The sequence below is a fragment of the Emys orbicularis genome, chromosome 15 (assembly GCF_028017835.1).
Source record: "Emys orbicularis isolate rEmyOrb1 chromosome 15, rEmyOrb1.hap1, whole genome shotgun sequence".
Taxonomy (NCBI): Eukaryota; Metazoa; Chordata; order Testudines; family Emydidae; genus Emys; species Emys orbicularis.
In genome coordinates this window covers 5,890,319-5,904,051 of record NC_088697.1, presented here as the reverse complement: position 1 = coordinate 5,904,051, position 13,733 = coordinate 5,890,319, and the positions used below count along the sequence as shown (strand labels likewise).

Sequence of the window (13,733 nt, the reverse complement as noted above, 5' to 3'; positions counted from 1 at the left end):
GAGCTCACAGGTTGAAATAGGAGTGTTGAAGCCAGAGGCTCAGTTTTAGGTGTTGAAGCTACATGGCCTATCCTTGTGGAAGAGTGGGACCCCTTGGGGGTCTAGTGCACTCAAGGGGCACCTCCCAAGGACTGTTTAAAAGCCAGGGTATTGCACAGATCCTATGGATCCATTACAGTGTCAGTGTGCCTTCTGGGGAAAAGATATAAAACAAGAAAAGCATCTAACTACGTATGTACCATCGGCCCCTCATCAGTCCTCATGGGAATCCCTGATCCGTTCCAAAGTACATTAAAAGCTTACCTCTTGGTTATCAGGTCATGTCAGTTTGTAGCCCAAAAAACGCTCCTCAGTCAGCTCAAACTCATTTGTTTCTCCCCAGAAAGTCTCTGTCTGTCTTCTTCAGTTTCCCGAAAGAGGTAAAATAAGCCACTGCCCCTTTCTGCATGGGGCAAAGCTTCAAAAGATGGAGATCTGCAGAACCAGCCTGGAGATCTGTCGTTCATCACCCCTTAGTGACACCATATTGCACAGGAAACCCATCCCTCAGCCCTCCCCGGTATCATCTGGCCATCTCAGCATCATAGTCTGTGAAGTATTCATGCTTTCAAGGGCTGGCTCAAATATACAGATAACAGTCATAAGTAGGGCCAGTGTTTGCTGGCAATGAAAACAGAGTAATTGACAAATATGAGCAATATATAATCCTTTACAGCATGAAAGTGCATTGGCGGGAGGGGACAGGAGCCAGCTGTGTGGGGGAGGTGGGGCCCAGACACTGGGCATTGAGAGCCTTGAACCAGCTGTATGCAGGGGAGATGAGCAGGGGAGATGTGCTGTGGATGCAGCCGAGACCTGGTGCGAGCGCCGTCCGCTGTATAGCATGATCCCACTGCCAAGTGCCCCACCTGCCCAGGGGAAGCTCCACAGTGGTTTTGCTGAGTCCAGACTTGTATGAGGAGGGCAGAAATTGGCAGCAAGTCTCAACAGCAGCCAGCCCCCAGCCTCTGCCCTGTGTCCTGGGGAGGAGTCAGGTGTCTCCAGGCAGAAATCTGGGGGGGGGGGTCATGACCCTGTGTGCCCTGCCCACACGTCACCTCTGCCCCACACCCTGGGGATGAGTCAGATGTCTCTGGGCAGAAATCTGGGGGGTTGTGACCCTGCATGCCCCACCCACCCTCTGATCAGGAATTCCGGATATGAAGGGTGATTCCAGAAATGAAGAGTAATTTCGGAAAAAATGCAGTAATAGCGTCAATTTCCAGAAAACACTGGCCCTAGTCATGACATTAAATACAATAATCTAAAGATATATGCCTGTGTTCATCAGATCTGTCACTCTGCCTTCTCATAGGTCACTCGGCTGGTAGATTCTACCCCTTCCCCCATTCTGTGTCTGTCTTGGCTATTTAGATTGTAAATTCTTCAGGGCATGAGCCATCTACTATTCTGGGTTTGTACTGTGCCTAGAACAATGGGAACCCACTCTTAGTTGGTCGTTAGGAACTAAGATAATGAATATGATTTATAATAATGATATCTCTCCTGCCACTTTGAGCCAAGGAAGCTGGCCTTGGGATGTTACTACTTAAAAATGGGCTGGGGTTAAAACCATGGAATATTCCTTGTGACAAGTATCCCACAAATTCCACAGACCTTTCTTGTTTTCTTTGCCTTGAGCAGGGTTTCCAGTTTCCAAACCTGATGTGATCTCGCAGCTGGAACGAGGGGAAGAGCCGTGGGTCCTGCACTTTCACGGCTCTGAGAAAGAAATGCTCCCAAGAGTTGCCTGCACAGGTGGGGAATTGGTTAAACCAACTCAAAAACTGTCCGTGAATACAGGAAACATTTGGGATGCCCTACAAAGATGTTGTGAGCTCTCCAAGTTTAGGATTGTTCCTTGCAGATGTGGAATCATTAGGGAGATGTCACTCGTGGCTTCTCACCTACCCTGACTGATAACTGGCAGCAGGTCCCTCCCCAATCTCACTTTCCCCTGAGTGTTCTGGTGAGATGCGGACTCAGAACTGATCACTTCCTCACTGGGGAAAGGTTTAGGGATAATCAGTTCCTGATAGGTTTGATCTCTCCTGTACATATTTTGGTTTGTTCATCCCTTTTTGCATTCCTCTCTCTGAGATTTCCTTTCTCTCTGGTGCAGGCAGTGACCTATGTCTGGATTCTCTTATGTCTCCCATCAGGTGTTGGGATGGTGAGTGAGAACAAGGAGAAACCCCAGCAGGAAGATGCTGAGCAAGTAGAATCCCATGGGATGTTATCAGGAAGATCCAAAGGGGACGATTCCAGGAGTTGTGCACTCCCAGAAAAAGCAAAAACCTGTGAGAGTCAGCACAGGCCAGAGGGAAACTTCAGTAGCCACTCAGACCTTATTACACATGAGAGAATCCACTTGAAAAAGACACGCTACACATGCCATGAGTGTGGGAAAAGCTTCAATGGGAGCTCTGACTTTCTCACACATCAGAGAATCCACACAGGAGAGATGCCCTACACATGCTCTGAGTGCGGGAAAAGCTTCAATCGGAGCTCACACCTTATCACACATCGTAGAATCCACACAGGAGAGAGACCCTACACGTGTTCTGAGTGTGGGAAAAGCTTCAATCAGAGCTCTGCCCTTATCACACATAAGAGAATCCACACGGGTGAGAAACCATATGGATGCTCTGAGTGTGGGAAATGCTTCAATCGGAGCTCACAACTTATCATACATAGGAGAATCCACACGGGTGAGAAACCTTATGGATGCTCTGTGTGTGGGAAATGTTTCATTGGTAGGTCAGTCCTCATCTCACATCAGCGAATCCACACGGGAGAGACTCCCTACACATGCTCTGAGTGTGGGAAATGCTTCAAACGGAGCGCTAACCTTATCACACATCAGAGAATCCACACAGGAGAGACGCCCTACACATGCTCTGAGTGTGGGAAAAGCTTCAAACACAGCTCACAACTTATCACACATCAGAGAATCCACACTGGTGAGAAACCTTATGGATGCTCTGAGTGTGGGAAACACTTCAAACAGAGCTGTGTCCTGAGCAGACATCAGAGAATCCACACAGGAGAGACGCCCTACACATGCTCTGAGTGTGGGAAAAGCTTCAAACACAGCTCACACCTTATCAGACATCAGAGAATCCACACTGGTGAGAAACCTTATGGATGCTCTGAGTGTGGGAAATGCTTCAAACACAGCTATGTCCTGAGCAGACATCAGAGAATCCACACAGGAGAGACCCCCTACACATGCCCTGAGTGTGGAAAACGCTTCAATCAGAGATCACACCTTATTAAACATCAGAAAATCCACATGAGAGAGAACTGGAACAAATGCCTTGTCTAGGGTTGACCAAAGATTTTTTTTTTTAATCACATTTGCTAATTCCCACATAGTGATCTTTGCACCATCTTCACTGTGGTCTCTCAGCTCCACCAGATTAGTTGCCTGCTTCTGCCTTTTGCAGCTTACCCTTCTTTGGGGTCAGTCCTGTGATCTTTTCTATCAACTCCTTTCCTATTGAGTCGCAGGAGTGTGCGTCCCTCCAGTCAGGAATGTTCATCTGCTCCAGGTGGGAGAGAGAGGTTTGATCCCAACAAGCTGCACTGAGGCAAAAACTACCTGTGCCTTACATCCACTAGGACTGTACATGGCGTTGGCTGCTCAACTTAGTGATCTTGGTGTAAAAAGACAATTATAGTTGTATTGCAGAGGCAACCCAGGTGCAGTGGTTAGCTTTCCCCTTGACCTGACCTAAACTCCATCACTTTTCCTAGTCTAAACAAACCGTGAGCATCACAGTTATACTGTTCCCCCATTTCAAAGCAATTGTTAGTCATCAAGTTCCCCCTTTGGGAACAAATTGTTTCATTCCCAGTTGCTCTGATGTTGCTTTGAGTTGTGCTGGAGAGCAGATATTTTTACTTCCATTTTCCTCACTTAAAATATATTGAACTATAACAAAGAACAGGGCAGGGATAGAGAAAAATGTCATTTCACCCTCTATAACAACAGAAGAAGATAGGGTAAGGCAGAGGGATTCCCTTATTCCCCATCATCATCCCAATCCCTCTGTTGTTCAATTGGTTAGGTCAATATTTTCCCTAAAGGGCTGGCAAGAGGATTCCCTAGTAAATGATTTGTAACTAAGCAAAATACCCATGCATTTGTCTCCCAAAGCAGTTGTGGCCCAGGCCCTGCAGGAAGTCACTCCTGAAGATATCTCCTTCCTAATCAGGTGCATGTTGCCTATTATTTGGGAAATGCAATCCCTAGCTAGGTAGAGATGGGAAAAAGGGAAGTGACATTTCTGTTCATCTCACCCCTGGGAGATGCTGCAAATGTGTTGAAAATTAAATCCATGTTGAATGTGATATAGCTGTAGAAAGATACCTATTTTTAATAGATACCTGACTTTTGTTGTCTTACAGGGATTCTAAGCCGCACCTGAATTTAGTCCCTAATTTAAATCTGTGCCACCAGATTAAGGAAATTAAAGGGCATATTTGTGGGAGTTATATCTCACTATCGCTACTGATATGTTGTGTGGTTGATGAAGAATTCTACGCCAGAGAAGTGTAAAATTACTCCAAGTAAGGTCAAAGATTTGACAAGAACTCAGGTAGAAATTGCAAGTCTGAGTGGTTGATTTTCACCCCAGAGATGGAAGCTATGGTGACCTGTGGCCCAGGTAAACTATTTTTAGAACACTGCTCCCTAGTTAAGTGGCATTGGTCACACTCCTAGAGGATGCCATGATTAAATTGGGAACAACTGTCTTTTACCATTTGGATCCAAAGTTTCATGAAGCATAGAGAAAAACAGCTAATTCCTTCAGAGCCATTCCATGCCTATGGGTCCCAATCTGGCTGCCTTGTTGGACAAGAAGCACTTCCATTCTGGGCAAATGATGGTAGCCAATGAGGGAATGTATCAGATTCCAAGTTCAGACTGCAGGATACATGAATGCTGAGTCCAGAGTCTGTGGTTTGGTCTCTTAGTTTTGCTCTTGAGTCTAATGCATTTGTATCACTTCTCCTCCTGCTACTTTGAAAGATTAGAAAATGTGAAAATAGAGCACAGGTGTTTTTTCTCATGATGCAACCTACCCATGTAGTGTGAGACTCCTTCCACCCACATTTATGGGAGAAATGAACTCACAGAAATGGAAGGCTCCTAGGTTATTGTAGAATGTGACTTCACAGAAAGCTGACTGGGTGGAAATGGGAATTAAGAGAAAACTTCCCTATAGGTTTATATTTTGTAATCTTTGAATAAGTTGTTACCACCGACAATGAAATTAAACATGAAGTTAATTAGTGTAAAGTAAGAGGCTGATTATGTGATAACTTTCAGTGTTACAATATAGTTCAGGTTTTCTTCTAGTTCTCTCCCTGCCCCTTCCTACTATATAGGAAATGGAGGCTAATCCTGAAAAGCAAAACCTCACTCCAAAGGAATTAGAGTGGAGGAACATGTGAGAGAAATCGCATGTACGAGAATAGAGACCCAGTATAGACTGTAATTATTCCTATTTCATATGGAATTTATTTTTATAAACTTTAAAATAAATTTTCTGTTAAGAGGAAAATTGCTTGAGACAAGATGTGTAACCTTTTACTCAGTTAGAGGGTAACAGCCACAGAATTCCCCAAATCAGTTGTTTGCTAAACAAAGACACATCGGGCAGGAGATGTCAGTATTTAAAATGGTGATGGATGCATGATGATTTATTTTTGCAACCAGTTATTTTTATGGGTGCTGAGGCCCCTTTTCTTTTTGAGGAAGCCAGGTGTTAGAGCACAGCTGTTTAACCATCAGGCCTGGCCATTGAAACCTCCCCATAACTAGCCTTATGTTTCTTTCATGTTTGATACCTTTGGGGTTCGCAGGTCCACACTACATGCGGTTTACAATTGCAGATACTTTGAGAAAACTACTGGGTTAAGCGGGGCTTTTTCAAACTGACATTGGCCCAAACTCTGCCTCACTTCAACTGGAGTGGGACACATCTGTATCGAAGGATTAGTTCACACCTGATTTGCCCAGAGACCTCGGGGGAGGTGTGGTAAGGTGGGGGTAAACTGGAATCTACAACAATAAAGTTAAAGGTAAGGTTGGAAGTCCTTCAGCTTTCAGATCAACAAGCCTGTTCTGTTCATTCCCTCTGAAGCATCTGGCACTGGTCACTCTCAGGCGGCATACTGGACTAGATGGACCATTGGTTTGACCTAGTATGACCAGGCTTGTGTTCTTATGTAAGTCATCTAAGAGAGACTGACTGCCAGGATCCCAGGACTGATCCCCTCTGGGGAATGAACCACAGCGTTGACAGGCTATGCAGCCTTCACTAGTCTCCCTGTACCTGAAAAGCCTGCAACCCAAAGTGCTGGACCATCTATGCTATTACCTGGTTCCTCAATTGCAGCTACAGTTCCTACCCCATGTGAATCCAAAGACAAAGAGATGCAGAGATCCAAACCCTTGTAATCTTTGAAATTTATTTTCCTTTTTCTATTTTTGTCTATTCTTTTTTTATGGATCTGGAGCCTTCCAGCCTTTCTATTAGATTGGGGTGTAACAGTGTGGCTCAGTTGGTGTGAGTGTGTGAACACCTCTGAAATCTACACAAGAAGATGCTAAGAAGAATAGTTCCCCAAATCTTAATAGCCTTAACACTCTGCCCTATGAAATGACTGCAGGCACGCTCCTTTACCTGTGGAAGGATTCCAAGGAATTGAGCTGTCAGATATACATTGTTCAGCGAGAGCTGTTTGAACTTTTACTAATGTCTCAATAAGGTCTGTATCTGTGTTTTGGGGCGAGGAGAAGTATTAGCTACGCAATAGTGAAATCTAAGGAGAAAACTAATTAGCTTTGAGGTTGTGGGCTAAATGTAAGCAATAGTTTGGTTTCGTTATTGAAATATTCAGCTGGCTAAATCTGGAATGCACTGCCTGGGTGAAAATCCGATTGGGGTTTCAGCATCACAAAATATGCCCCTGCCTTCTTGGGTTGCTGTTTTAGGATTTATAAGGGTTGATTTTCTGCTGTATTCATCTGATGGTTTGACTAAATTAATGACTTGATTCCAACCCAATATCCTTGTTAACTCATTGATTTACTGATTTGACCTGAACTTTATCACTGCATTGTTTAACCCTTAGTTAGCTGAGTAGTATTTATAGTCATTTAGCCTTAGTGATGTGTGTTCTTGGTTTTATTTGTTCATGTTAATAAAATGTGTAACTGGGATATTGAGTCATTTCCTTCAATAAGCAACAGGGGCTGGAGAATCTGTGGAGAATCTGAGCAGAGATCAGCCACTCCACATCTGAGCCTTATCAGATTCCTCTAAATTAACAATTTGTTTCCCAAAGGGAGCAATGGAGGGGGCATCTATCTTAGCTCCAGCTGTGTCCGGGTGGGGAGGGTGAGCTCAGATCATCACAAGGGAAAATAAGCTCCCCTACCCCGGCTTTCAGTAATTTGGGGAGGGGGTGTAGTGTGTCTGAGTGAGGAGAGATCAGTGAGGTGGGGCTGATCTGAGTAGAGGTCAGGGGTCTTGCTCTGCAGTCACTGTTATGGCCATGCCCAATCCGTACCCCAGTCTGGTTTGCCCAGGGGTTGTGCCTCGTCAGGCGGAGATGGGGTTGGAGATCTGGTTGGAAGGGCTGTAAAAGGCAGTGAACAGCTTGTAGATTTCAGCCAGCGAGGTGTTGGCAGAGTAAGTGTGTGTATGTGTGTGTGTGTTAATGGAACATTGCTGAAAGAGGACAGGATGAAGGTGATGCAGGCAACTGGAACTGCGTCTCCTGCTTTTCAGAAGTTTGAGTTTTGCAGATGTAGAGATTCTGCAAGGGGCTGATATTGCACCAGCAAACCTTAACTCTACATTAAGGGAGTGTTTTACCCTTTAATTAATACTGCCCCCTCAGTATTAACTGGGCTGTGAGGCTAACTCCAGAGCTAAATGCTTAGAAAGAAAACAATGAAACTATCCATTGACTCATTTAAAACACATCATGTCCCTCCTGTCTGCACTGGCAATGCTTTACCCTGTAAATAGCTCTCATTTCGTTTCTGAGTTAATAATTTTTTAGCTAGTTTCCTATAAAATTGGCTTTGGAGTGAGCTCTGAGGCCTAGTCTACACTAGCGCTACAAATCGATTTAAATTACACTAGTTAAGCTATGTAAACTACGTAACTCAAATGGAGGTATCTTACATTGACTTAATGCGGTGTCTACACTGCACTATGTCAACGGAAGATGTTTTCCCATTGACGTACCTTCCGCCTTTCGTTGAGGTGGATTAATTAAGATAACAGGAGAGTGCTGTCCTGTCAACTCATCACGTCTTTGCCAGACCGCTGTGTCGACCCCAGTGGTGCCGATTTAGCCGCGTAGTGTAAACAAGGCCTAAGGTGCAAGTGAGCTGAAGTACGTGATTGGTCCCTCGAGACTGGAAGTAACCTAAATATCTTCTGATGTTTGGAGTAAAACATCACACCCTTAAGCGTGCTTGTGTGGTAAGATAGATTGGAGCGCCCAAGGGGACTGGGGCTGCACTGTGAGTCTGTCATAGTGCTTCAGGAGTTCACGGTTGGGCTGCTGAAATCTAATCATGGAACACAAACCCAGTTTGGGGCGTCTGCCCTGTTCTTTGACAGTCCATTGTGAGGTTGGCACTCCCGGTTATGAGCCACGCCAGGCAGCGTGACACTTCCATCCCTGAGCTGTCACTAAGGCTTGGTCTACACTGTGAAATTAGGTTGGTATACCTATGTTGCTTGGGGGTGTAAAAAATCCACACCCCTGAGTGATGTAGTGAGACTGAACTAATCCCCAGTGTACACAACTGTGTCAGTGGGAGTGCTTCTCTCTGACACCAGCCCCAAATCCCCTTCATGCCCCCATCAATGCCCCCAACCCCACACAACCTCCCATCACCACCCCACAGCCCAACTCTGCACACACACCATCACCTCTAAACCATCCCAAATCCCCTTGATACCTCCACAGACTCCATCACACCACCATCCCAAAATTGCCATCACTCACCTCATCAACCCCAACCCTGCACGCACCCATTTTCCCTTCCAGCTGTCCCCAAACCTCCTAAAATCGCAAACCCTCCAATCTCACATACCCCTCTCTCACTCATCGTCACCCACGCTGCACACAACCCCATGCTGCAAACCACCCCAAATCCCCCTTACATCCTCCATCAAGCCTTTCCCTGTGCATACCTTTATCCACCCCTAACCATATGCACACACCCAGCACCACCACAAATTCCCTTCACACCCTCCACCTCCAGCTATGCACAGGACCCCATCACATCCAACCAGCATGACCTTACTAATACAGCCAAGACATCCAGGGAAGGGTTCCCTCAAAACTAATGAAAGGTGTCTACAGGTGTATGTTATAATAAACAAGACTGGGTAACTGATATGGGGTGCTGATGATTCAGTTATGTTCTGGAATTGCTAAGGATATGTCTACACTACGAAATTAGGTCAAATTTATAGAAGCCGGTTTTATAGAAATCGGTTTTATACAGTCGATTGTGTGTGTCTCCACATAAAATGCTCTAAGTGCATTAAGTCGGCGGACCGCGTCCACAGTACCGAGGCTAGCGTTGACTTCCAGAGCGTTGCACTGTGGGTAGCTATCCCACAGTTCCCGCAGTCTCTGCCGCCCATTGGAATTCTGGGTTGAGATCCCAATGCCTGAATGATGCAAAAACAGTGTTGCGGGGGGTTCTGGGTACATGTCGTCAGGCCCCTCCCCCTCCGTCAGAGCAACGTCAGACAATCGATTCGCGCCTTTTTACCTGGGTTACCTGTGCAGACAACATACCACGGCAAGCATGGAGCCCGCTCAGCTCAGCTCAGCTCACCGTCACCATATGTCATCTGGGTGCCAGCAGACGTGGTACTGCATTGCTACACAGCAGCAGCTAATTGCCTTTTGGCAGTAGACGGTGCAGTATGACTGGTAGCTGTCATCGGCTATCTGGGTGCTGGTAGACATGGGGCTGCATTGCTATACAGCAGCAGCAGCTCCTTGCCTTTCGGCAGTAGATGGTGTATTACGACTGGTATCCATCATCGTCGTATTCCTCAGTGAGTTCGATCAGAGGCACCTGGGCAGACATGTTTTGTCTCCTGGAGACTCACTCCTGCCGGCAGTCCTATTAAACCATCTTAACGATGATGGCTAGCAGTCGTAGTACAGCATCTTCTGCCAAGCACCCAGAAGATGCCGATGGCTATCAGTCATGCTGCACCGTCTGCTGCCAGCTTAAGATGTAAAAAATAGATGGACCAGATTTGTTCTTTATTCATTTGCTTCCCCCTCCCTCCGTGAAATCAATGGCCTGCTAAACCCAGGGTTTTGAGTTCAATCTTTGGGGGGGCCATTCTGTGTGACAGTTGTTTGTGTTTCTCCCTGATGCACAGCCACCTTTGTTGATTTTAATTCCCTGTACCTGTAAGCCATGTCGTCACTCGCCCCTCCCTCCCTCTGTCAGACAATAGTTTTGCGCCTTTTTTCAGACCAGACGCCATAGCACTGGGATCATGGAGCCCGCTCAGATCACCGTGGCAATTATGAGCACTATGAACACCACGCGCATTGTCCTGGAGTATATGCAGAGCCAGAACATGCCAAAGCAAAACCAGGCGAGGAGATGATTGCAGCGATTGCAGCGCAGCGACGAGAGTGATGAGGAAATTGACATGGACATAGACCTCTCACAAGGTACAGGCCCCAGCAATGTGGAAATCATGGTGTTCCTGGGGCAGGTTCATGCCGTGGAATGCCGATTCTGGGCCTGGGAAACAAGCACAGACTGGTGGGACCGCATCGTGTTGCAGGTGTGGGACAATTCCCAGTGGCTGCGAAACTTCACATGCGTAAGGGCACTTTCATGGAACTTTGTGACTTGCTTTCCCCTGCCCTGAAGCGCCAGAATACCAGGATGAGAGCAGCCCTCACAGTTGAGAAGCGAGTGGCGATAGCCCTGTGGAAGCTTGCAACGCCAGACAGCTACCGGTCAGGCGGGAATCAATTTGGAGTGGGTAAATCTACTGTGGGGGCTGCTGTGATCCAAGTTGCCAGGGCAATCAAAGACCTGGTGATATCAAGGGTAGTGACTCTGGGAAACATGCAGGTAATAGTGGATGGCTTTGCTGCAATGGGATTCCCAAACTGTGGTGGGGCGATAGACGGAACCCATATCCCTATCTTGTCACTGGAGCATCAAGCCACTGAGTACATAAACCGCAAGGAGTACTTTTCAATGCTGCTGCAAGCACTGGTGGATCACAAGGGATGTTTCACCAACATCAACGTGGGATGGCCGGGAAAGGTACATGGTGCTCGCGTCTTCAGGCACTCTGGTCTGTTTCAAAAGCTGGAGGAAGGGACTTTCTTCCCGGACCAGAAAATAACCGTTGGGGATGTTGAAATGCCTATCGTGATCCTTGCGGACCCAGCCTACCCCTTAATGCCATGGCTCATGAAGCCGTACACAGGCAGCCTGGACAGGAGTCAGGACCTGTTCAACTACAGGCTGAGCAAGTGCCGAATGGTGGTGGAATGTGCATTTGGGCGTTTAAAAGCGCGCTGGCGCAGCTTACTGACTCGCTCAGACCTTAGCGAAAAGAATATCCCCATTGTTATTGCTGTTTGCTATGCGCTCCACAATATCTGTGAGAGTAAGGGGGAGACATTTATGGCGGGGTGGGAGGTTGAGGCAAATCGCGTGGCTGCTGATTTCGCGCAGCCAGACACCAGGGCGGTTAGAGGAGCACAGCAGGGCGCGGTGCGCATCAGAGAAGCTTTGAAAACCAGTTTTGTGACTGGCCAGGCTACGGTTTGAAATTTCTGTTTGTTTCTCCTTGATGAACCCTCCGCCCCTCCCCCCCCACCCGGTTAACTCTACTTCCCTGTAAACCAACCACCCCACCCTCCCCTCCCCTCCCCCCTTCGAGCACCACTTGCAGAGGCAATAAAGTCATTGTTACTTCATATTCATGCATTCTTTATTAATTCATCACACAACTAGGGGGATAATTTCAAAGGTAGCCCGGGATGGGTGGGGGAGGAGGGAAGGAAAAGGACACACTGCAGTTTAAAACTTTAAAACTTTAACACTTATTGCTCGGGAAATCATCTGGGGTGGAGTGACTGGGTGGCCGGAGGCCCCCCCACCGTGTTCTTGGGCGTCTGGGTGAGGAGGCAATGGGACTTGGGGAGGAGGGCTGTTGGTTACACAGGGGCTGTAGCGGCGGTCTCTGCTCCTGCTGCCTTTCCTGCAGCTCAACCATACGCTGGAGCATATCAGTTTGATGCTCCAGCAGCCAGAGCATCGACTCTTGCCTTCTGTCTGCAAGCTGACGCCACCTCTCCTCTTCAGCCCGCGATTCAGCACGCCACCTCTCCTCTTCAGCCCGCGATTCAGCACGCCACCTCTCCTCTCGCTCATATTGGGCTTTTCTATAATCAGTCATTGACTGCCTCCACGCATTCTGCTGTGCTCTGTCAGCGTGAGAGGCAGTCTGTAGTTCTGTAAACATTTCATCACGCGTCCTTCACTTCCGCTTTCGAATATTCACTAGCCTCTGTGAAGGAGAAAGATTTGCATGTTGGTGGAGGAGAAGGGAGAGGTGATTAAAAAAGATACATTTTAGAGAACAATGGGTACACTCTTTCACGTTAAATTTTGCTGTTCACATCACACAGCACATGTGCTTTCGTTACAAGGTCGCATTTTTCCTCTTATATTGAGGGCCTGCCGGTTTGGTGTGAGAGATCACTCACGCAGTGCCAGGCCACAGATTTCAGCTTGCAGGCAGCCATGGTAAGACACAGTCTTTTGGCTTTTTTAACCTTCTTAACATGTGGGGATGGTTTCAAACAATACTGCTCTCATTAACCATACCAAGCACCCGTTGGGTTGGCCATTTAAAATGGGTTTGCAATGTAAAAGGAGGGGCTGCGGTTTCAGGGTTAACGTGCACCACAAACCCAACTAATTCCCCTCCCCCACACACCCAATTCTCTGGGATGATCACTTCACCCCTCCCCCCCACCGCGTGGCTAACAGCGGGGAATATTTCTGTTCAGCAGAGCAGGAAGGGGCACCTCTGAATGTCCCCTTAATAAAATTGCCCCATTTCAACCAGGTGACCGTGAATGATATCACTCTCCTGAGGATAACAAAGAGCGATAAGGAATGGATGTTGTCTGCATGCCAGCAAACACCGGGACCATACGCTGCCATGCTTTGTTATGCAATGATTCCAGACTACGTGCTACTGGCCTGGCGTGGTAAAGTGTCCTACCATGGCGGACGGGATAAGGCAGCCCTCCCCAGAAACCTTTTGCAAAGGCTTTGGGAGTACATGAAGGAGAGCTTCCTGGAGATGTCCCTGGAGGATTTCCGCTCCATCCCCATACACGTTAACAGACTTTTCCAGTAGCTGTACTGGCCGCGATTGCCAGGGCAAATTAATCATTAATCATTAAACACGCTTGCTTTTAAACCATGTGTAATATTTACAAAGGTACACTCACCAGAGGTCCCCTGTGTGCCCCCAGGGTCTTGGGTGAGTTCGGGGGTTACTGGTTCCAGGTCCAGGGTGATAAACATATCCTGGCTGTTGGGGAAACCGGTTTCTCCGCTTCCTTGCTGCTGT

General features: G+C 47.2%; 1 protein-coding gene across 1 annotated transcript in view; it reads left to right on the top strand.

The window, feature by feature from the left end:
* The window catches only part of LOC135889397 (zinc finger protein 208-like), a 685,678-nt gene that overhangs the window by 161,768 nt on the left and 510,177 nt on the right, over positions 1 to 13,733 (top strand). The window contains 1 exon segment of the mRNA XM_065417266.1: positions 2,361 to 3,334. Coding sequence (XP_065273338.1) covers positions 2,361 to 3,334 — 974 coding nt within the window.